The sequence below is a fragment of the Diceros bicornis genome, chromosome 37 (assembly GCF_020826845.1).
Source record: "Diceros bicornis minor isolate mBicDic1 chromosome 37, mDicBic1.mat.cur, whole genome shotgun sequence".
NCBI classification, from domain to species: domain Eukaryota; kingdom Metazoa; phylum Chordata; class Mammalia; order Perissodactyla; family Rhinocerotidae; genus Diceros; species Diceros bicornis.
In genome coordinates this window covers 25,697,565-25,720,208 of record NC_080776.1, presented here as the reverse complement: position 1 = coordinate 25,720,208, position 22,644 = coordinate 25,697,565, and the positions used below count along the sequence as shown (strand labels likewise).

At 49.4% G+C, this 22,644-nt stretch overlaps 1 protein-coding gene across 6 annotated transcripts in view; it reads right to left on the bottom strand.

Moving 5' to 3' along the window:
- TRAF3IP1 (TRAF3 interacting protein 1) overlaps positions 1-14,550 on the bottom strand; it is a 56,417-nt gene extending 41,867 nt beyond the window's left edge. For 3 of the 6 annotated variants that reach the window (XM_058533312.1, XM_058533313.1, XM_058533314.1), the window contains exons 1-7: positions 14,347-14,547; positions 11,005-11,073; positions 10,420-10,581; positions 8,072-8,212; positions 7,497-7,973; positions 4,906-4,977; positions 3,777-3,852 (exon numbers count right to left, since the gene is read on the bottom strand). In XM_058533312.1, the coding sequence (XP_058389295.1) occupies positions 3,777-3,852; positions 4,906-4,977; positions 7,497-7,973; positions 8,072-8,212; positions 10,420-10,581; positions 11,005-11,073; positions 14,347-14,469 (1,120 nt within the window). In that variant the 5' untranslated portion in view covers positions 14,470-14,547. Of the gene's footprint in view, positions 1-3,776; positions 3,853-4,905; positions 4,978-7,496; positions 7,974-8,071; positions 8,213-10,419; positions 10,582-11,004; positions 11,074-14,346 lie in introns of all 6 variants that reach the window. The other 3 variants (XR_009217065.1, XR_009217066.1, XM_058533315.1) reach the window with 2 other exon arrangements.
- Positions 14,551-22,644: the final 8,094 nt, after the last annotated feature.

Here is a 22,644-nt window from a genome sequence, read left to right as displayed (position 1 = left end):
TTCCTGTCACTCAAACAGGCAAGCCTGTCCCCAGCTCAGGGCTCGGCCCATTCCTGGACACTGGCACACCCTCCCTCACCCCAGTCAGTGTTCTGTCCAGATGGCCCCTCCTCAGAGGCCCTCCCTGCCTGCACTCCCCCCACACTTCTCTTGGCTTCATTTCCCTTCCAAAGACTCACTGCTCACTAACGTGGATGCAGACCCCTGTGTGCTCTTCATTCTCTGCCTTCTCTCTCCACGTTCTACTCTTCAGGAGGGCAGGGACTCCTCAGACATTTGCAGAATAGACAGGAAGGCGCGAATGGACCACGTCAGCCCAGGACTGACCTGGCATGGCTGCCCTGCAGCTCTGGCGGGCGGGGCCCACATGCCCTCTTGCCCTGCTCCACTCTGGCCAGAGGGCAGTGCTCTAGAGCCCAGGCCCCTGTCAAGTAGGGCCGCATTTTTGCTGCACCACCCACAGAGCTCCACCAGTTCAACGATCAAACGGACGCAAAGGACCAGGCAGCTCAAGGTTCCAACTCTCAGATTTCCACTCCCAGCCTCCACTGGGGCTTGCTGGGTCTCACCCAGCTGCTTCACGGTACACTCCTTCTTAGGGGTGTAAGTTAGGTTCTTTTTTGTGTGTGTGAGGAAGATCAGCCCTGAGCTAACATCCATGCTAATCCTCCTTTTTTTGCTGAGGAAGACCAGCCCTGAGCTAACATCTGTTGCCAATCCTCCTCTTTTCCCCTTTTTTCTCCCCAAAGCCCCAGTAGATAGTTGTATGTCGTAGTTGCACATCCTTCTAGTTGCTGTATGTGGGACGCGGCCTCAGCGTGGCTGGAGAAGCGGTGCGTCAGTGCGCGCCCAGGATCCGAACCTGGGCTGCCAGTAGCGGAGCGCGCACACTTAACCGCTAAGCCACGGGGCCGGCCCAGTTTGGTTCTTTTTCAGGGGAAAGACTATTTTCCTTGGTTCTAGAGTCCCTTCTTCCTGACATGAAACTGCACAATGAAAATATGTCTTAAACTTAACTTGTAATGCTGTCTATCATCAAATAAATGAAATTAAAGTACACTCACTAACTCAAAGTGATTAGTTCTGCTATAATACATTAATTAAAAATAACCAAAAATTATCATATTCTTTTTTGTGTGTGTGTGAGAAAGATCAGTCCTGAGCTAACATCCATGCCAATCCTTCTCTTTTTGCTGAGGAAGACTGGCCCTCAGCTAATGTCTGTGCCATATTCCTTCACTTTATATGGGACACCGCCACAGCATGGCCTGACAAGCGGTGCATCGGTGCGCGCCGGGGATCCGAACCTGGGCCGCCAGCAGCGGAGCACGCGCACTTAACTGCTACGCCATGGGGCCGGCCCCTCATATTCTTATGCAGAATGTTTTTTGGATTCCATAGGGATTCTAGAACGGCTTTAAGATTCTAAATACGTCTAACAAACACGATATCCTCACATCCCAGTAAATGCAAGGCTCATCCCCTCGGATGGAACAGAAGGCCTGCATCCGCGCACCTTCTGGGTGCCGGACGTGTTTCCAAATGTTAGGATGGAGGGCCGGCTTTGCTAGGTGAGAACCTGGGGGGAGGTCAGTGTCCTGGCTAGCAGGCAGGGAAGAAAAGAGTCCACCAATTGTTGACAGCTCAGTGAAGTTTAATGTCATAAAGCTTGCAAATTCCTGACAACAAAATCTTGTGAGGACTGCGTGAGAGGACCCCTAAAGCACAGGCTCACCAGTAAACTCAGACACAAACATCCCGAGTTGTTAGAAAAGAAGAGCAGATGACATGACTATTCGCTTAGAAAACCCAAAAAATCAACGGAGGAGCTACGGGTTAAGATTCAACACAAGGCAAGATTTAAGGTACAGTACGAAAATCAACAAAGTTTCTACATACCAACAATAATCACTAAAAAGTAATATGGAGAAGAAAGATACCATTTCCAAAAAGAACTAAAAACAAAACAAACTATGGAGTAACCTTGACTGACAGACGCCCCCAGCACGTGCACGCACACCTTCCTGGGAGAGGGGGAGGAGACACCTGCACTAACGGGACACTGGAGGTGCCAAATCTTCCCCAAATAAGGAAAGCATACGTTTAACACAAGCCCAGTTAAATCCTGGTAAGTTTGTGTCTTGTGGGAGGTGGGATTCTTACACTCATCAAGAGATTTTAAAATACATCTGGAAGAATAAGCAAATAAAATGGCTTAAAATTTATCCCACACAGAAAAGAACAATGGTAGGAAACTAGTAGTAAAACAGAAAACAGTGGAAGTAAAAAAATAAAAACAAAAACTAGACCTCAGAGGACAAAAGGCATACAGGGGGATCACAGAGCAGGAGGGTAGGGTACAATTAGTTAGTAAGTGATCCTGGAACACCTGGTGAGTTATTCTGAAAAAATAAATATATTCAGAGCCTCGCCTTACAGCATGAATTAAAATAAGAGATAACCAAAAAGATTAAATATAAAAATGTATGACAAAACACAAATCTTCACCTCTCAAATCTCTGGACAAACTACAATAAAAGGCTGGCAGCTTCCAGTACACAAAAATTAAACACCCAGACAAGTCGGAAACCAAACCCAATTAGAAGAAATGAATTGAAAAAATATAAGAAACAAACAGTTATTCAAAAATTGGCAGATGTCCTTAACGTACAAGGAGCTCATGCAAATTAAAAAGAACACTGAGACTCCAAAGAGAGCAACGAGAAATCAGGCAAAGCAAAGACAGACATGTCACAGAAGGCAATAAAAATCACTAGCACGTGAAAAAATGTGCAACTTCACTAGTAATGACAGAGAGAGAGCACTTTTTGTTTTTCATCTATCAAAATCAAAATCAGCCAGCCCCTAAGGCCCTGGAGGAGGTGTGGGGTAGAGGGTACAGTCGGTGGTGCACTGTAACCAAGAGCTTAAAACACCTAGGCCCTGTGTGCCAGTAATGACGCGCTCGGGAACCAAGCCCACAGAGATCACCCCAAGAGAAAAAGGTTCTGGCACAAAAATGTTCATTAAACCATTACGTTTTACTGTGAAAGAGTGGCACTTACCATTTAAGTTTAATTTCTAAATGAAAAATTCCAACTATTACATTTTGCCACGTTTCTTTAACTTTTATAATTTAGGGAAAGGATGACTTTTCAGAAACGACTACGGCTCATTTGAACTAACTTTGCACTTCAGTTAAAAGCCTCCAACAGCACTTCCCAGCACTGGACTGACATTTATTCCCTACTTACTGGTCTGTCATAACGAGGGACCATCCTTGGGCAAACTCCAGGCCAGGCCTGTTCGCTTCAGCTCCAGCTTTTCGCTTTTAGCATGATTCCCAATGATAATTTCTGCTGTTTTTTAAATGCGTAAACATCATCTGTCTAAGAGCAGGATGCTCTTTATGTCCATCCTGCATTGGGATGAAATTTAGCCTACCAATTTAAAGGACAAGTGTCAACAAAACACGGATGACTGATAAATATTTCTGGAAAATTGAAATTCGATCACATCCCTTGACCGCAACACGGATCTCCAGCACAGAGGTGCTCCTCTGCTCCAGTGCTGTTAGTTCACACACATATGTGTGCACATGTGCACGCGTGTGTGTAAAAGTCACGTCTCCATCCTTTTCACATGGTCTTTGTTCATTCCCCCGAAGGCAGATCTGCTTTCTAGCCACAGGAGGTTTTTTCTACTAGATATTATGATTAAGGCAAAGAAATTAATATCCATATTTTCACCTACTTATAAGGTAAATTTTGCAGTACCTTCCACTGAATTTTTGGATCGCCGTTTTGATGTCTTTGCGGTCACTGTCCTGGATACTCTAGCAGAAATGTCAGTCTTAAAGAGAATGAAAAAAAATTAATTGACACAATACCCTGAGCAGATTTATTATCCAAGCTCTGCTGGAGGAAGAACAGGAATCACCACAACAGCATCCACACACTCTAAAGGGAAACTGATTCCGACTCAGTGCAACGAAGCACTCGAGGCCCAAGAGAGCATTAGAAGGAGCTGAAACCCCTTTCACTCTACATTCATAATTCCATCTTTTTGTCAGCCCTATAAAGGTCAGCAATCCGCTGACCACACTTTGAGAATCACTGTCTTAACAGGCGTGTATATATGAGGACTCGCCCTCTACTGCTATAAGCTTAATTACTTCAATGCATTTGTAAACAACTCTGAGAGTAAAAACGTACACATGTGTTTAAACAGAGCACAATCTGAAAACAGCACATCCCACCCCTCCCACCACTGGCACAGCTCCTGTCTCGCCACCTCTCTCACCCTGCCATAACAGCCTCCTAAGTGGCCTCCCAGCCTCCACTCCACACCTTGTCCATCTTCCCTGCAGCTGCCGGATACGCTTTCTGAGATGCAAATTGGATTACGAAGTTGGGAAGAGTTTAACCTCCCTAGGATGGCTGACATGGAGATGATGCACCCAAGACACAGGAAACACCCTGCAGGGTCCCACTCAGGCCAGGGAGAGCTTGGAGGGGTCCCTCCAGCTGGCCCTCCCTTTCCCTGTCCGCCTGGTGACTTAATCCTCTCCTAGACTCATCCTAAGTTCCACCTCCTCCCTCTCCCCAATGACCGCCCTATCCCTTAGTACACCATCATATCATACCTGTCAAGTGAAGGTACAAGGAAACCCAGGAGTGCACCACAGAAAACCAGAAGGTAAACACCCCCATCTATTTCACCAGGCAGTAAACCATTTACATCATTACTTTTACCACGAAATACATACAGACCTATTACGTGTGAGCGTACAGTAGCCATGCTCTCCTCCCACGTCTCAGGGGACCAGGAGAGGACCACAGCACAGCAGTTACTATGACAACACAGCTACAGGTTTACACGTCTGAGAATTATTTTTAAACATACCTCTGTTTCAGCTTTGGAGTCTTTAAAAGATCCATCTGTCAACTTTTTAGACACCTCCCTTGAGCTTGATGACTACAAAAGAAAATTTTTTTTCTTCAAACTCTAGAATTATTCAAGTCTGTAAGGTGTAAAAACACATCAAGATGTTTCCTCTAACACTGACCAACAAGATAACCCTCCCCACAGAGTGCCCGTCACACTCCAGATCTGACGATCCGTGCTTGTCACACGCCTGGACCCAGAGGTCCTTCCAGGGTCTCTCCCTGTGTGAGGCAGGCCGGGGGTCAAGGGCTCAGAGGCAGCGCCCCCTCAGGAAACTGCCTGGAACAGTGTCCCCCAGACACACCGGATCCCTACGCCAGGCCAAACTGCTGGGGAACATTCCAGTGAGACACAGGGACTCTGGAAACAAGGGAAGGAGTGACAACGGAAACTTCCAACCCCCACGAAAAAACTGCTCCCATCCTTGTCTTCGGAGAGTGGGGCAACTTCAGATGGAGCAGTTCTTTGTAAGCAGAATCTTCAGACCCTACGTCAGTCGGTAAAGCACTCTCCAAACATAAATTACATGAAAACTGTAAACACATTAAATCAACACCTTAAAACAATCTCCCACCTAAATCAAGTCTCTAAAAGCACATCTTGATAGAAGGAGTAGAAGAGATAGAATCACCAAGATTTCCCTCCATGAAGACTGAAAAGCCAAGGATGCCTGTTCAATATTTCAACGACTAAATGTCCTCATAACTTAATCATGAAGGTACCAGACCGCAGCAGCAGTAACTACCCTGCAGCAGCCCAGGCTCTGTGCGCTCAGCGGTCCTCACCGCAGAGAGGTGAGGACACCCAGCACCCAGACGGCCGCGCGGCCCTGAGACCACACCACGACACACTCTCCACTTCTCCGGATGCCTTCACACCTACCAGCTCACCTTTCCTTCACAAAAACCCAGAAGCAGGTGGACAATGTCTCATCATCGTCTCCTCCAGACAGAAATCAAACGGAGGAGAGTCAAGGCACCTGCCCGAGGGTGAAGACTGAGCGGCAGAGCCTGGGTCAGAACTGAGTCTCCTGCCTCCCCAGCGCCACCCTGACAGAAGTCTCTAGGAGCTCGGCTCTCTGGGAGGTTCCACGGCTCACCACGTGCGTGGCACTGCTCACCTGGGGAGACAGCATGCTGCTGCCCAGACCCCGCTCCATGAAGGAGACCAGATTTCCACAGAAGAGCTAGGCAGGCAAAATCACCACCAAAGGTCTGTGCAAATCTGACCTCGGTCGAATAAGGACCAACTCTGAGTAGGAAGGTGGCCCCTTCACCCTGGTCTCACACACTTAAACAAAACCATCACTCACACTTGGCTCTAACATGTCCCATATGTCCGCCTGTAAGAATTTCTCGTTGGAACTGTCTCTCTATTTAAAAAACTAGTCACAGCAACAGCAATTTCAGTGAACATAATGGGTAGGAACACTTGATGCGAAGACTGTGGGAGCTGAGAAGGCTATCCCACTCAGGGACTGTCTCGTGCACAGGGAAACACCAGAATGAGCTGGCACCTCAGAAAAATCAGACCTCTAAAAAGAGGCAAAAGATGGGGAATGTCTTTGTTATTTCTAAAACTCCTAAAGGAACACTGGTTTTTATAACATATATAATAGCCTACATTACTCCAGGGTGTTCATGGGAGACCCCAAGGTTCCTAGTAGTATGCTAGCTCAATTACTAACCAAACCAACTGTACATAACTTCCGCCGAAGACCAGTTTCCAGGACTCCCACAGGGTCAGTCCCACCGGGCCCACCCATCTCCCTGGACAGCACACCCTGAGATCCAATGCCACAAAAGGAGACCACTGTCTCGGGAGGAAAGGGCCTCGAGTACCAGCTCAGGCCCTGCCCCTCACCGCCTGGCCGCATCACTTGGGCAGATCTTGAACCTGTCCAGACCTTGGCTTTCTCCTTTCTAGCAGCTAGAGACCAGAAGATTTCCATGATTTTCCCAGGACACTCTGCAGTTATATGATGTCCCCATGAAAACCGGCATCTGGAACACCAGCCCTGACAGGAGACCTACATTACCTACAGAGAGCTCAAAAGTAACTTCCAAAAGTAACTGTTTGAAACCAAACACATTTTCTGGCCAATCCTAAATTTACCTGAAAATTTAATTAAATAAGAATTTAGTACACTGAGGTTTTATTGTACTTATCTGCTAATGCCTAAAAGACTTAGAAACTAGTCCTAATCCTTAATCAATTCCACCATGCCCAGGCTCCAAGAGCCCACACACAACTGAGGCTGTTGGTAAATACTGCTCACAACTCAAAGTTATAGGCTGCTCCAAAGTCTTCAGAAAAATACCCAAATACACACACACAGCCCAGAGATGAAAAGTAGTAAATCTTAAAATATTTGGCAAAAATCTAGTATTTCTTTGGGTTTCTACTGGGAATCCAAGATTGTCATTAATTTTAAATTAGCAATAAGAAAACCAGTTACCTAATCACACTATAAGACGACAAAGATCATTTCAGAGAACAACACAAACTCTTTCTAAGTGAAAGGCAGAAGTTTTCAAATAGGACTTTACCTTTTTCTCCGGTTTATCATGCTCTCTGCTCTCTTCCCTGTCGGGGTCCCTGGCAGGCTCCTCATTTCTCACCCTCCGCCTGTCCCTGCCCCTGCCCTTGTCTCGCTCGCGCTCTCTCTCCCGGTCTTTCCATCTCTCCTTCTCCTTTCCTCCCTCGTTCTTCCTCTCTCTCTCGCGCTCCACATCTCTGTCCCGGTCTTTGTTGCCTCTGTCCCTGTCTCTGTCCCTGTCTCTGTCTCTGTCCCTGTCTCTGTCCCTGTCCCTGTCTCTCTCTTGTTTGGTCCTGGTCTTGGTTTTCTCCCTCTCTCCTTCTCGGCACTTGTCTCTCTCGGGATCTTTCTGTCTACCGCGGTCATTCTCCTTGGTCTTCTCCTTGTCCCTTTCCTTTCCTCTTGGCTTGCTTTCTTCTTTCAGTTCTTCTTTCTGTTTTCGATCTCTGCTTGTACTTCTCTCATTTATTTCAGAGTTTCTTCTATCCTGAAAAAAAAGTCAGATAACAATATCACTTATAGATGTCCTTACCTGAAGTACAAAAAGACTATTTCACTTTTAGATATGTGCACCTTGCAATTCACCTCTTTATCTTGATGCACTCTGGGCTCCTCTCTCGCATTCCTATTGTCCCATTCTTGAGATTTCGACATCAGTGAGGTTCTTCCCTTCGTATCCCCCTTCTCTCCAGCCAACACGCGCTTCACCGCATCGTCACTGGAGAGCTTGTTGTCCGAATGTGAGGAAATGAAACGCCAGGTGAAAATGAGGTCGGCACGTGTAACAAATATGTCAACATTCAAAGACAGCTCATTAAACCGATTCTTTGTCTACCAGTGAAATACAGAGGATGAAATATTAAAAGGAAATGTTCTGGGCCGGCCCTGTGGCTTAGCGGTTAAGTGTGCGTGCTCTGCTACTGGTGGCCCGGGTTCGGATCCCAGGAGCGCACTGACGCACCGCTTCTCCGGCCATGCTGAGGCCACGTCCCACATACAGCAACTAGAAGGATGTGCAACTATGACATACAACTATCCACTGGGGCTTTGGGGAAAAAAAAGGAGGAGGATTGGCAATAGATGTTAGCTCAGAGCTGGTCTTCCTCAGCAAAAAGAGGAGGATTAGCATGGATGTTAGCTCAGGGGTGATCTTCCTCACAAAAAAAAAAAAAGGAAATGTTCTCACAGACCAAGTACAGCCTCTCCTACAACTATCACGTCCAGGACTTCAGTCGTTAACAGCAGAGTCCACCCAAGCTAAACGAACCCGGTTCAGTTCTACCCAAGCTGTCAAGTGTGGCCCCATGTGTTGTCCAAGGACAGCAAAGCTGACCCCACAGCTCATAAACGCCTCACACTTCTCACGGGATCAGAGGCCCAGCACTGAAAGGGCCTGAGGACTGATCTAACTCCAGCCCCATCAAACGCACAGGCCCCTCCTGCAGCATCCCTGCCCGCTACCCAGAGCCTCTGAACACCTCCGGTCAGGAATCCCACTCACTCACACACTCACTCATTCCACAAGGACGCACGGAGTGACCGTTACACACCAGGCGCTAGACTGCGGGCCAAAGAAAAGCTGCGTACTGGGAGAGACGGCTAATACGACGATTAAACTTCAGCATGCTACGGGAACACAACAGGGGCACTAAGTCAGCCTGGGAGGGAGGAAAGGCCAGCACTCGTCGAAGAGCAGCTGATCCCACACCGCTGCCAGACGAAGCAGCTCCACGCCGAGAAAGTAGCAGCATGCAGGAGGAAGCATGACCAGTGCAGGAGACCTGGGGGTGCGGGCAGGTGTGGGAGACAGAGAGACAACTGGAGGCGGGCAAGGAGCAGCAGGTCTGCAGGGGCCTTGTGAGCCATGCCCGGAGCTGCTGGCTGTGTCCCGAGGCAACAGGAAGATGGCAAAGGATTCAGCAGGGAAGACAGGAATCAGATGTGCTTTTTAGAAAGAGGAGCAACATGAAGGATGTGGGGGTGAGGGGGAGACGACAGAGGCCAGAGCACTGGCAACATCAGCTTCTGCGTCTCCATGCCTGAGTTGGACACAGACCAGGGCGAGGCGCTCTTGAGGCCTCCTGGGAGCCCACTCCTCACCCCATCCCCACTGCTGCCATATGGGCTGAAACCCACCTTTTCCCATTTTGGTAACACCAAGGGTCAGCCCCCAGCCTACAACCTATCAGGTACATGAAGGGCCGTATTTGCTGTGCTCTTGATAGAGGTCCAAGTCCACTCCCTTTGGGGGCCACTCGGCCCCCAGAGAAGGGGATGACCTGCTCCCATCACCATGTGAAGACCTCCCCCAACGTCCTGGCAAACATAGCCCGGACTGGACAGTGAGGCCAGAGAGGCCAAGTTTCCAGCCCATGGTGAGGGTCTCAGGAAGCAACAAATCCAAAGCCTGCATAAGTGAAACAGGACTTCTTTAAAGGCAGCACAGCCCTGCAACCAACAGCCAGGAGAGAGGGAGGGAAGCAGACACCAGAGGCTGGGTAGGCAAGCAGAGAACAGGGACGTCTCATAAGCACTAAAGAAGAAAAGCAGCTCCTTCAGCCACCCCGGCTCCGGCTGAAGACAGTCACCTGCCCTGAACGGAGGCCCAAAGCGAGAAGGAATGCAGGGCATGGAAGCCTGGCGTGGAAGCCTGGCGTGCAGCCTCCAGCCACCTGCCCCAAGAGCAAAGTGCCTGTGAAGTTCCCTACTTTACACCTGAAGCTTGTAGAACATGTGCACAACATACCCTTCTCTGCTTCACTGCACAGTTTTAAACTACTTCTGTAACTCCGAGGCTCCAGAACAGGTAGGATCAGATTAAAGTGCAGTGTTCCCCACACACCAAGAAACCTCCTTCCTCAAACACTTCCCTCTAGGTTAGGCAGCTTCCTCTCCACTTCCCGGAGCCTAAAGTCCCAGGGCGACAGTGTTACCTTGTTGAGACAGCACTTCCCAATTCTCTGCAGCAGCTCGTTTGTTCTCTCAGGCTCGTGCCCGGCCACGATCCGGGCTGGTTTTGCCGACAGTGGCTCTCCTGAAACCATGACCACCACGTCTATGGCCTTCTGAAGGAAGCTAATTTTTGCATCTTTATCCTGAAAGATTTCCATTTAAAATACAAATATTAAAATACTTCAAAAAGAGTTTGCACTATCTTCAGTATGTTCAACAGGCACAGTTCCTATTTATATAAACAGCTATTTTTAGATGTATGTCAAATTTAGAAATACTGACTCTGTATAACAAAAGGAAAATAATTCATTAAAGCTTTTAATCTTAGTTCATGGGCTAGCACTAACCTCAGAGACACTAATTCCATTTCTCAATGGGTAAAATTAGCGTGATACGTAGTTGCCCAAAATTAGAAAACGAAATAAGAACGGGTATACAGCAGTTCACGACTTAATCCACCTTGTCTTCTTACCATCTATCAGCATATAAATGACACACGCCACAGATACAGCTTATAAAAACCCCCATTCATTAAGGCGAGGGGGTGGAACCTCCCCCAAACCTACCTTAACATTATCAGACTTCATCTCAGTGTCCGTGTAGAGGCCTTTCATGAAACCAGTCATCCTAATCACCTTCAAAAGATAAAGCAAGGCCATGGTCAGCACCTCACGGGACAGCCTCCTCAGCAGCCTCATCCACCGAACCCCAGGCTCAGGGGCTGTCAGAATCTGTCTGCACCCAGAATCTAATTCATTCACTCACTCCACAAACACGTGAGTGTCTACCATGTGGAAGCCTTGTACCAGGCAGAAGCCCACCTGGCTGTGGGGACAGGCCAACATTACAAAGACTTGCAGGGTGCTAAGGGAGCCCCGCTCAGAACCTAATCCAAATGCGGGAGGGGCGAGGGGCGTCAGGGAACACTTCCCAGAAGAAATCCTGTCTAAAGTGAGCAGAGGCTGACAGGAGAAAAGTCGGGGGAGGGAGTATTCAGGAAGCGTGTGCCAGGATAACAAAGAGTCCCCGCAAGGTCCAGAGCCAAGAGGGTCCTGTTCTCAGGATCAAAGGAAGTTGGGATGGGAGGAGCCTGAGGCCAGAGTCAGGCAGGGGCCTGGCCTGGATGGCCTTCCAAGCCATTCAGGAATGCGGACTTAGTCTTGGGAACAAGAGGAGGCCGTGAGAGGTTCAAAAGCAGGGAATGGCATCTTACAAGGGTCACCCAGGCTTGGTGGAGAGAATGGATCTTGGAAAAAAAAGGAACTTCTCAGCCTGGGTTTCTGACAGTGGACGGAAAGGTCTTCCTCACCACTGTGCTGCTCACTTCCTAGGACACAGGGGTGCTCTCTGCCGTATCACTTTTGTTCTCTCCCCTAGTCAACCTGTACCTCCCAAATACCCCTAAAACGAGCTCTTGGGTGGTGATTTTCTCTGTTCCTCCCCACCCCTACACACAGCCAGGGCCCTGGGTTCCCTCAGACACAGTTTTTCAAAATGTGGTAGATCACTGTAAAATCAACATAATGGGTAGCAATAAGCATTTTAAAAAAATGAAACAGAAAAGAAAATATTAGAATGTATTGTATGTGGTAAGGATGAATATGTCTATGGGTGAATATGTCCTGGGTGGATACAGAGCATATTTATTACTGCATGTTCAAAAAAAAAGAAGACAGTCCCTCTGCTAATATCAGGCTCCTTCTCTGACACCAAGCTACAGCTAGCTATTAATTAAGTCAGCTTTCATTCCTCATCAAACTACTTAAGAGCTGTGCCATTATTTTTCCTGATAAGACAGGTGGAATATTACGAGTATCCTGCACTTAACATTCTTGGAACTTTTTCATTTTGTCTCTTTTGAGGTTTTCCCAGTTTGCTTGCAATTAAAATTGTGAGCAATAATTTTAAGTGATGAGACATTAATGTCACAAGATCAACACTTGGATTTATAAAAGAGGCAGAATTAGTTTAACTGTAGCTAAAATACTAATATGGTGACTTGACTATAATGCTCAGGGGCAGTAAAGAATTTTCATAGAGGTTCTTCCCCTATTATCTAAAAATCCTTTCCAATATTTCAATCATCCTAATATCTTTATCAAGTGGGTGACAATTAACATATTTATCTTTACACCGGTAGAGAAATTCATTTCGGCATTAGATTAGGAAAAATCTGTGAAAGAAAAGCAGGTGAGTGGCTCCTGATAGGGAACGCTTCACTCCTTCCACACAGCCTGGCTACCTGGCCAATCACACCAATTCCTGCTTGCATGTTCCTCCTCCTCCTCCATTAAGATGCCCTCCGACCTTCCAGGAGGTGGGGACAGCAGCCACCGTGAGCCCAGCCCCACACCAAGACCCACAGGATGAGGCACGTCCCCCCGCCTCCTCCCTGGCTCTGTTTCAGCGGGGAGACAGGACTAACACAGAAAAGTGTGAGGCTGTGGCAGCAATTGCCGCAGTCAGCCAGGCTGACTGACTTGTTCCCTCCTGGGCTGGAGGACGCTACTTCACAGGGTGGAGGCGATGCAGCACACAGCCCTGTCCCTTCCCCAGACACTGTCCAGGACAGGTGTAAGTGCTGCACTAGCTGCACAAGGAGGCAGCGGCCAGTCAAGACGACCCTTGGGATGTGGATGGGATTCCAGAGAATTTTAAGCACAATTAGGGTTTTCAGCACAGAGGCACACATTATAAGCTAAATTAAGATGGCAGAAACAAGCAAAGAAAAGTTTGTGGAAGAGTAAGATGCCCAACCTGTTGAGAAGAGTGAGAAATAAAGTTTGAGGACCAACACAGGGTGAGATAGCAGCCCCCCGAAGCCTGCAAGTTCAACGTGATTCCTAATTCCCAAAGAGCATGCCTGAGTTCCCAGGTTCAACACGGCCCCCCCAGGTGCACCATGGAAATGGGCGATGCCACCCTGGGTTACCAGGAGCCTTGACAGAGTCCATTCAACAATGAATGTTTGTTGTGCACCTTCTGTGTACCGTACCCAGTGCAGCTCACCCAGGATATGCCAACAAAGAAGTTACAGTCTCCATCATTCAGAAATTCACCATCCAGTGGGGAAAAGTTACAGACAACCAAACACCACTCAGGGCAGGCTGTGCCATTTACCAGCAAACACTAACCTGCTCTTTTATAGTTTTTCCTTTCGGGACCCCCTACAACCACCTTCAGTAAATTCACCCACAGGTATTTATTAAGTATCCAACATGTGGTGACCACTGTGCTCTGCAGTGCAGTGGGAAACTTGACCGGGGAAGGGGGGGGGGCGGTATAAAGAAGAATAATTTCATTCTCCCAGGATTTCTGAGCACCTTCCACGTGCTAGGCACTGCAGGAAAAAAAAATCACAGAAACAACTCTGCCAGGGAAAATGGAAAATGTGCTCTAACAGATACACGGGTAGGCTGGAAAGAATTAATGCTCCCTGAGGAGCTGGGAGTCTCCCCGGAAGAGGCAGCCCTGGGGGATGGGTGAGAACAGGAGAGCAGGGATGAGCGCGAGGAACTCCGCGCAGAGGTACTGCGGAATTGGGCCCAGTGGTCGCCCCTCCCGGCTGCAGGCCAGGCCAAAGGCCGGGCTCCTCGGGCAGGCGCCGCGCACAGCGACGCGAGGCCGGACCCCGACCCCCAACCCCGACTTGGACCGGGGCCCTGACCCCCAGCCCGCCACCCGGGCGAACCCCTGACCCCCGCCGTGGGCCCCGATCCCCAGCCCGCACCCCGACCCTGACCCCGGACTCGCACCCCGGCCCCGACCCCCGCCGTGGGTGCTGAGCCCCGACCCGCACACCGGCCCTGACTCGCACTCCGGCCGCGACCCCGACCCGCATCCCGGCCCCGACCCCCACCGTGGGTCCTGAGCCCTGGCCCGCACCCAGGCCCCGGTCAGGCGCCCACCTCCGTGATGATGTCGTGCAGGTAGCGGAACGGGGGCTTGCACAGCAGCTTCTCCGTCAGCGGCGGCCTCCGGATCACCTTCCCCAGCGCCTCCTGCGTCCGCTTCACCACCGCCGCGTTCATGGCGGCGGCGCCCGCGCCCTGCCGGCCCGCCGAGCCTAAGCCCCACTGCCCGGCCGCCTGCAGCACCGCCGCCGCCGCCCGCTCCAGCCTCGACGAGCCGCTGGGGTTTCCATCCCACAGTGCACCGGAGTCCGCCAAGGCGCGTGCGCGGGGCCGCGGCGCTCGGTCGCCAGGGCGGCGCGGCCCTAGAAACGGACGCTCCCGGCGCCCCGCCCACCACCCGCCGGCTGCGCGCGCACGCTGGGTCGGGTCTGCGGGAGGACGGCCTCAGCCTCCCGGTGCGGGGACAGCGCCCGCCTTCTCTCTGGGCCCTCACGACAGCCTCAGGAATCGCCCCGAGGTACAGGTGACCGCGCTTCCAGACTTCCAAGATTTGTGTTGCTCCTTTCACAGGTTTCAAGGGGACTGAACTAAGTTGTCTCAAAAGACACGGGTTAGAAAATGCCCTATCCTGTCTGTTACTTACTATGGCTTCTTGGGCAAGTAACTCTTGGTCTCTGAGATTTCGTTTCTGTTCCTATGAAGGTAGGATAATAATGTGCCAGCCTGCCTCCCTAACTGCCAAATGACGTGCCAGCGCTTTGTAACCGGGACGAAGCCACGCCCTGCTGTTCTACCAGGTGTGTGTGGTTCCGTCCCACCGTCTTCCATCCGCCATGCCCAGGCTCTCTGCAGGTCCTTCTAGCAATCTGGAAGCTTTGTGGCCTGTCTTTAGTTCTTCTGATGGATATCTTCATAACTTTACATTCATTTTTGCTATTTTCAGTGCTCTTCATTCTTTGTGTACATCCAGATTTCCACCTGGGATCATGCTTCTCCTGTCTGAAGAACTTCCTTTACCATTTCTTTTAGCACAGGTCAGCTGGCAATGGATGCTGTCACTCTTTGTCTGAAAGTCTTTATTGCACCTTCACATTTGAAAGATAGTTTCACTGACTATAGAATTCTGGGTTGACATTTTTGTTTCTTTCAGTACTTTAAAGGTTTTACTCCATTGGCTGCTGGAATATATAGTTTCTGAAGAGAAGTCCCCTGTGGTTCTTATCTTTGTTCTGTCTGTTGTGTCTCTGACTGCCTTCAAGATTTTCTTTTTATCATTGGTTTTCATAAATTTGTCCATGATGTATGTGGGGTTTTTTTGGGGTTTTTTGCTCAAATTTGTATGTAGGGGCCAGCCCAGTGGCATAGTAGCTAAGTTCGGCACCCTCCACTTCGGCGGCCTGGGTTCGCGGGTTCAGATCCCTGTCAAGGACCTACACCACTCATCAAGCCGTGCTGTGGCCGTGACCCATATACAAAATAGAGGAAATATTGGCACAGATGTTAGCTCAGGGCCAAGCTTCCTCAAGAAAAGAGAGGAAGATTGGCAACAGATGTTAGCTCAAGGTCAATCTCCCTCACCAAAAAAAAAAAAAAAAATTGTATTTGATTATTATTTACATACAATAAAATTCACCCATTTTAGGTGTGAAAGTTGATGCAGTTTGATAATTATATACAATTATGTTGCCACCACCATGATCAAGATATAGAGCAGTTCCTGCACACCCTAAAATATTTCCTCCTGTTCATCTACAATCCATCTCCTCCTCCCCTGCCCCCAGCCCTAGGCAAATCTGGTTTCTGTCATTATAATTTTACCTTTTCTAGAGTTTCATGTAAATAGAATCATACAGTACATACATTTTTTGTTTAATTCTTTGTCTTATAATATTTTTGAGATTCATCTGTGTTGCTACATCTATTGATATGTCATTCCTTTTTGTGGCTGAGTAGTATTCCATAATACAATTTGTTTATCCATTTACCAGTTGATGGACATTTCGTTTGCTTTCACTTTTTGATTATTTACGAATAACACTACTAAGACCATTCACATCTAAGTCTTTGTGTGAACATAAGTGTTCATTTCTCTCGGGTAAATATCTAGGACTGGAATTACTGGGTTGTATGGTAAGAATATGTTTAACTTTACAAGATATTACCATACTGTTTTCAAAGTGGCTACACCATTTTTCATTCCCACCAGCAACATATGGGATTTCCAGTTTCTCCATATCCCTGCCAACATTTGATATGTCAGTCTTTTTAACTTCAGTCATTCTAGTGGGTGTATAATGGTATTTTATTATGGTTTTAATTTGCATTTCTCTAGTGATTAGTGATTTTGAGCATCTTTTTGTATACTTGTTGGATATTCATATGTACTTGGTGAAGATAGCCCATAAAGTATCATTCTGGCATTTATGGAATGACTGCTATGTGCTGAGTACTGTCTAGGTGCTGCAGATTTCATGCGGAACCATGTACCTTCTAGTAAGCAACATTCACACCGTCCACTGCTGTCCACTGCTCCTGGGAACATCACTCTCATTGTTGCTAACTTTATGCGGGATGATGTAAGCGTCGGTCACCTAGACAGAGGCCAGGTGAACCGCCAAGGCTCACCTCCCTCCAGCAGTGTCAACCTCGCTTCTTTCCACGATTTACCACGCAGGTGGGCTGGCTGTAGGCAACTTTACTGAGAGGTTGAGAGAAGCCTAAGAGAGTGACAACCCACGAGGGAAGGAATTTGACAACACTCACTGTATACAACTATGCCGTGATCAATGGGGAAAAAAGCCCCCAGCAAATTGCACCCTTCGAGGGAGTCCCCCCCGGGTAGCCTTCAGTTGTTAACCCTGCTCCCCGGCTTCCAGATCTACCTCCTTGGCCAGAGCACCTCCATCCTCTGACCCCTGCCTTGTCAAATCTCCCTGACTTTCTGGAAACCCCACCCTCTACCCATGGAAGCTTTTGTGTCTTCCCATCCACTCCCTTTCTCTCAGCACTACATTTCCCAGAGTCTGGGTTCTCCAGTCCAGTCTCACACCCCAAGGCCTTGGCAGGACAGTCCACTGTGGCATTCAGCACCTGGGTCCCTTAGAACAATCCAGGGTGATGGACACTGTGAATTGGTCTCCTTCCTGGGCTCCCAGGTTCCTGTTATTCTCCTGATTGTCCACACACTTATCTTTATCACATGTGTATCTGGCTTCCCAAGAACAAATATTAATTCAAACAGTTCATCAAACCCCATAAAGAAGATTAAAATAGTTTCCCAGCTGCCTTATCATTTCTGAACATCCTCACCCACACAAACTAATACTTCACATTCACATGGAGAACGGTGTCAGCTCCCTTCCTTCTCCTTCCCCACCCACCACCCCATCCCCACTTCAGGCCCCCAAGGGGCTTTTAAAAGGGGAGACATAGTGAGACTGCATACTTCTTCATGGCTGGGCCCTTAGTTCACAAAGGCTGGCCCGAAGATCTGAAATGATGAAGCCCTGAGACAAAGATACACGAGCTCCCTGCCCTCCAGGTGTTAAGGAAAGAGAGGGTAGGATGTCATTCTCACAGGATGGCCAGGTAGAGCCCCTGGGGGCTGCACCAGATGCAGAAGATGCTGTGGTGTCTGAGAGCTGGAGTGTCCCACCAAGACATCTTCCCTGACCTGCTCCCCATGGCCAAGCTGAGACCCCAGAAGCTCCTGTGAGGAGCAGCCACCTCTGAGCTCTGAAAATGACTGTGGTCAGCCTGAGCGGGGATGGAGGGGAGACTCAGGCCTCTGACTCCAAGTGCCCTGCCTTCTTGACAGACACTCCCCAGCTCCCTCCCCGGAAAGTTCATGCCAGGCAGAATCCTTCTCTGGGCCCAGGGCTGTAGGGGCAACCTGCTTTTCTGTGAGCGGTCAACCAGAGACCAGAGCGGTAGGGAAGGTAGGTGTGGCAGTGGAGAGCCCTCTGGCCACTGAGGTTCCACTGAGGACCTCATCCAGTGCCACACGAGGGGGAAGCCTAATTCTGATTTCTCTCACAGACTGTGGAGAGCAGAGGGGTCATCTAGGCCGAGGAGACCCTTTGGAAGCCTGAGGGCACAGGTCTTGCTATTCTCCTGAGGACCACAGGGCCATGAGAGAGGGTCTGAGAGGATCTGGAACAAGGGAGCGTAGCTGCCCTACCCCACTGAGGGCCTGTCTGGGGGAAGGTGGCCGTGGAGTGGACACTTGTCCCTGGAGGTCACAGCCTCTGGGGAGTGTTCTCCTGGCCATCCACTGTGTCCTCCTGAGGCCACAACACTGCCCCTAGGCAAGTCCATCCCTCCACACAAAAGAGCAGGAGGGCGGTCTGGGCCCTGGGAAAGCAGGGCAGAGAAGATGCAGCTGAGGAGTCCCGACTCCAAGAAAGAAACCTGGAATCAGGACACGGGGGTGGGGAGTGCAGAGGCCAGCCCGGAGCCTCCAGTTCTGGGCACAAGCTGGATGGGGGGCCCTGTAGCCTGAATAACCCTTGAGTGCCTCAGAGTCATGAAAGGATGAGAGGAAAAGGCACAGAACATAAAAAAAGTCATTCATGAAAAAAAGAAAATTGATTAAATAACTATAGAAAATTGCAGCAAAGAAAGAGTTTGAAACACAAAAGGCTGGCAGGAGATGCTTTTGAAATAAGCAGGTTCTGAATAAATGAATGAATGAGATACCCATGGTCTTGACACCCCAGGAGAGAGAGCGCCGCAAAGCCAGATGTCTCCAGGCCCTGTCTCCCCTGCCTGAGAGGCAAACATTCCCCAAGACAAAGGCCTGGAGGGCCAGCCTAGCCCAACCCTGAGCTCCACATCTGCGAAGAGCCCAGGATGTGGGTCAGCCTGCGGGAAGGGTTGGGGAGGCAGGTACCAGGTGGGAGGAGAAGTGGTCCAGAGCCTGGAGACAGCCTCACCAGCCCTGGGTCCAAGACAGGACTCAGAAGGGCAGACATCAGTCTGTGCAGCCGGTCAAGTGCCTGGCTGTATGCTCCATCCTTTAAGCAGGGAGGTGACTGACACCGTTTTTTGAAACCTGAGGGGCCTGCATAGAAGGCCTTGTCCCCAACCCTAGAGAAAAAGAAGACAAAGCCTTCCATCTGTTCCTAAACTTGCTAAGATAGTTTCTGCCTTGGGACCTTTGAACTTGCTGGTCCCTTTAGCTGAATAAGAATAACACTCTTCCCCCAGATCTTCATATGGCTGGATCTTTGCCATTATTCAGGTCTCAGCTCACATGTGACATCCTCAGAGATAACAAAAGTAAAGCACATCTGAACTCAACAGTTACTTACTTCATTTTCCATAAAGTACTTATCATTCTCCGAAAGTAGTTTTAGTATTCATATCTGTCTTTTTGTTTTGCCCCACCCCAAAATCCCCCCAGAAAGTGAGTTCCGTGAATCCAAAGCCTGGGTGATTTGCTCACCTCTGAATTCCCTATACCTTCAACACTTTGAGACACATATAGGCACTCAATTATTATTGGCCGAATGTTGAGTAGATTATGCTCTTATCAAAATTGCTCTTTCCAAAGGGCTCTTCATAATATGGTTTGCTTATACCACAATTTTAAATGAAAAAATCAAACTATAATGTTACATAGACAATTGATCTCAGTAATGTTCTGTGTGTGTGTGTGTGTGCGCGCACATGTATGTGTGAATCAGTCCAGCAGTTTCAAGGTTTCAGAGATTATCTGGGAGTTGGGATAATGGGACATTTCTTCTGCTGCTTTATACCACATTGTAATTTAGATTTATTTCTCAATAGTAATAACTTTTAAATCAAAAACAAAAGTTAAAAGTTGTCAGAGGAAACCTTCAGTTAGGAAAAACCCTCACTTATCGATGCCTTGTGGGCAAACTGTATCCCTTTTTTATACTCCATATATATACAGCTGCCTCTAACGGGGTCATTTAGGAGACAGAAGTTTACCTGGTCCCTCCACAGGCTCCCGAACAGCAGTGAGAATAGTTGCCACCTAGGGCAGCCTTTACCTGTGTAACTAGCTGTGTGACTTTGGTCAATTCTGGCCTTTTCAGTCCTCAGCCATTTCACCAGCAAAGTGAAGGGTTTGAACTAAATAAGCTCAAATGCCTCTTCCAATACCTACCCCTAATGGCAAGCTCTCAGAGCAGCTTCCCCGCGGAAGAACCAGAGCAAAACCAGGTCCCCCAGCATCCCCGCAAACCAAGGTCTCCGAGGGCCTGGGGTCTGAGGGAGGGCCGCCCTTAAATCCCTGAAAACACATACGGAAGAGTTGTTTACAGGCACTTTCCTGGAGCAGGGGTCCACGGCTTTCATCCTATTTGCACAGGGTGATGGTTCTCAAATATCTAAAGGGCAAGGATCATCCTGCTGTTAGAGTCCCAAGCAAGCCTTTTCCAGAAAAGTCTGGTTAACTAGTGTCCAAAGTCCATCACTATTTGCCTTTTCCAAAAGTAAATGAGGGCGAGGCATACATGTGGACTTGGAGCTTTCTGCCAGAGTGGGTGGCTGCCAGCAGAGGCGGGCAGGTGGGAATGGAGAGAGGCCCACCTGGGCAGGTGCCAAGTCCCGAGGAGCCTCCGCTGGGCCAGGAGTGGCCTGCCCCACCTCCCTGGGCCCAGACCCTCCCGTGTGCACCATTTACCAGCTTCCAGCATACCAACCAGGCCTCAGAGAGGAATTTAAGAGCAGAGCTTCCTTTTGAACTACATAACAACTGAGTTCTCCTGCCGGAACTATCCCAACCTGGCACCTCCACAACCCTGTAGTCAGCTGACCCGTGGGTCCCTCCTCAGGGGGCCTCCCTCACCCACACCCCATGGTGCCTCTGTCAGAAGGCCTCTGGCTCCCTGTCAGGCTTCCTCCAGGCCACACTTAAATGAGAATTGTGTAACTGGTTGTACAGTGTTTTCTCCCCACTAGAAGACAAGCTCCGGGAAGAGAGGAGCTGATTCTGCTGTGTCCTTAGGGCACATGATGAATCTCGGCTGAAGGAGCCTGGAGAAGGAAGTCTTAAACCACTGTAGTGGATGCTGTGGTTGGCCACCCAGACGCCCCTCGGGACCAAGGCCCACTCCACAAGGAGTATTGGTCCTTGTCAGCTCACAGCTAAGTTCCTCTCTGGGGAGACTTAACCAAAGGGACCTGCCTCATCCCCTGCTACCCAGAGGCAGCCCACATTCGAGGATTAATTGTGTTGGGAGTACAAACCCAGTTTCTCAGGGACTTCAACCCAAGAGAGTTGCTGTCAGGAGTGGTCTGAGGAAGCAGCTCCTAACCTGGGATTTTGGAGCTGTATCACCCACAAGCCAGCTGAACTGAAATCCCCATGACTGATGTGAGAGGAAGAACTGAGCCCTCCGTGGTGTAGTGATGCCACTATGAAAAATTTCCCCAGGGGGCCGGTCTGGTGGCGCAAGTGGTTAAGTGCGCGCGCTCCGCTACGGTGGCCCGGGGCTCGCCAGTTCGGATCCGGGCGCCACCGACACACCACTTGTCAAGCCATGCTGTGGTGGCGTCCCATATAAAGTGGAGGAAGATGGGCATGGATGTTAGCCCAGGGCCAGTCTTCCTCAGCAAAAAGAGGATTGGCAGATGTTAGCTCAGGGCCGATCTTCCTCACAAAAAAAAAAATTTCCCCAGAGTGAGGTGGGATGGGAGTCCAGCAGGAGGTGCTATCTCAGGCCCTTGAAAGGACTACGGAGTCAGATGGCTGTTGTGGGGTTGCCAGGGCAGTGGATAAAGACCATGAAGGCTGAGGGAGAGGGGGCCTCCTTGGCAGCTCGTAAAGAAACTCTTGTCTCTTGCAGCCATAGATCAGAAATGGCTGAGGACCAGGCCCAAAATTCATTACCAGGGCAGTGGAGCTCCAGAGAAAGTTTAATTCTCAACTCCAGGAAGTCTACCGTGCCAAGGTCAGACTCCTGATTGAGAAGGAACGGACTGTGAGATTAGGAAGGGGACATCCGGATTGATGCACTCCAACATCTAAAATCCCCAGATTCTCCTGAATCACCTGGGCCTACAGAAGAGGCCCACTCGTCCCTGTTAAGGGCTGGCATTCCCCCTTTTCTAGAAGACAACATAGAGGTGACTGCCATGCAAGACAACACACGCCTCTCTCAGGATCTTCCAATATCCCCCTGCTGGCCCCAGATCAGTCACTAGGGTCAAGTCACAACAGAACCTGGCTGGGACCTGCTAGGCCTGCTAAGGAAGAAAGGGACAGGAGCTGCAGGACCAGCCAGCCCAGACCAGCAGGAGCCAGGAGAGCATATCCCAAGGTGCTGGATCCAGCAGGGGATAGAACATGAAGTTGGATAAGGGAGAGTTGATCAATATGGG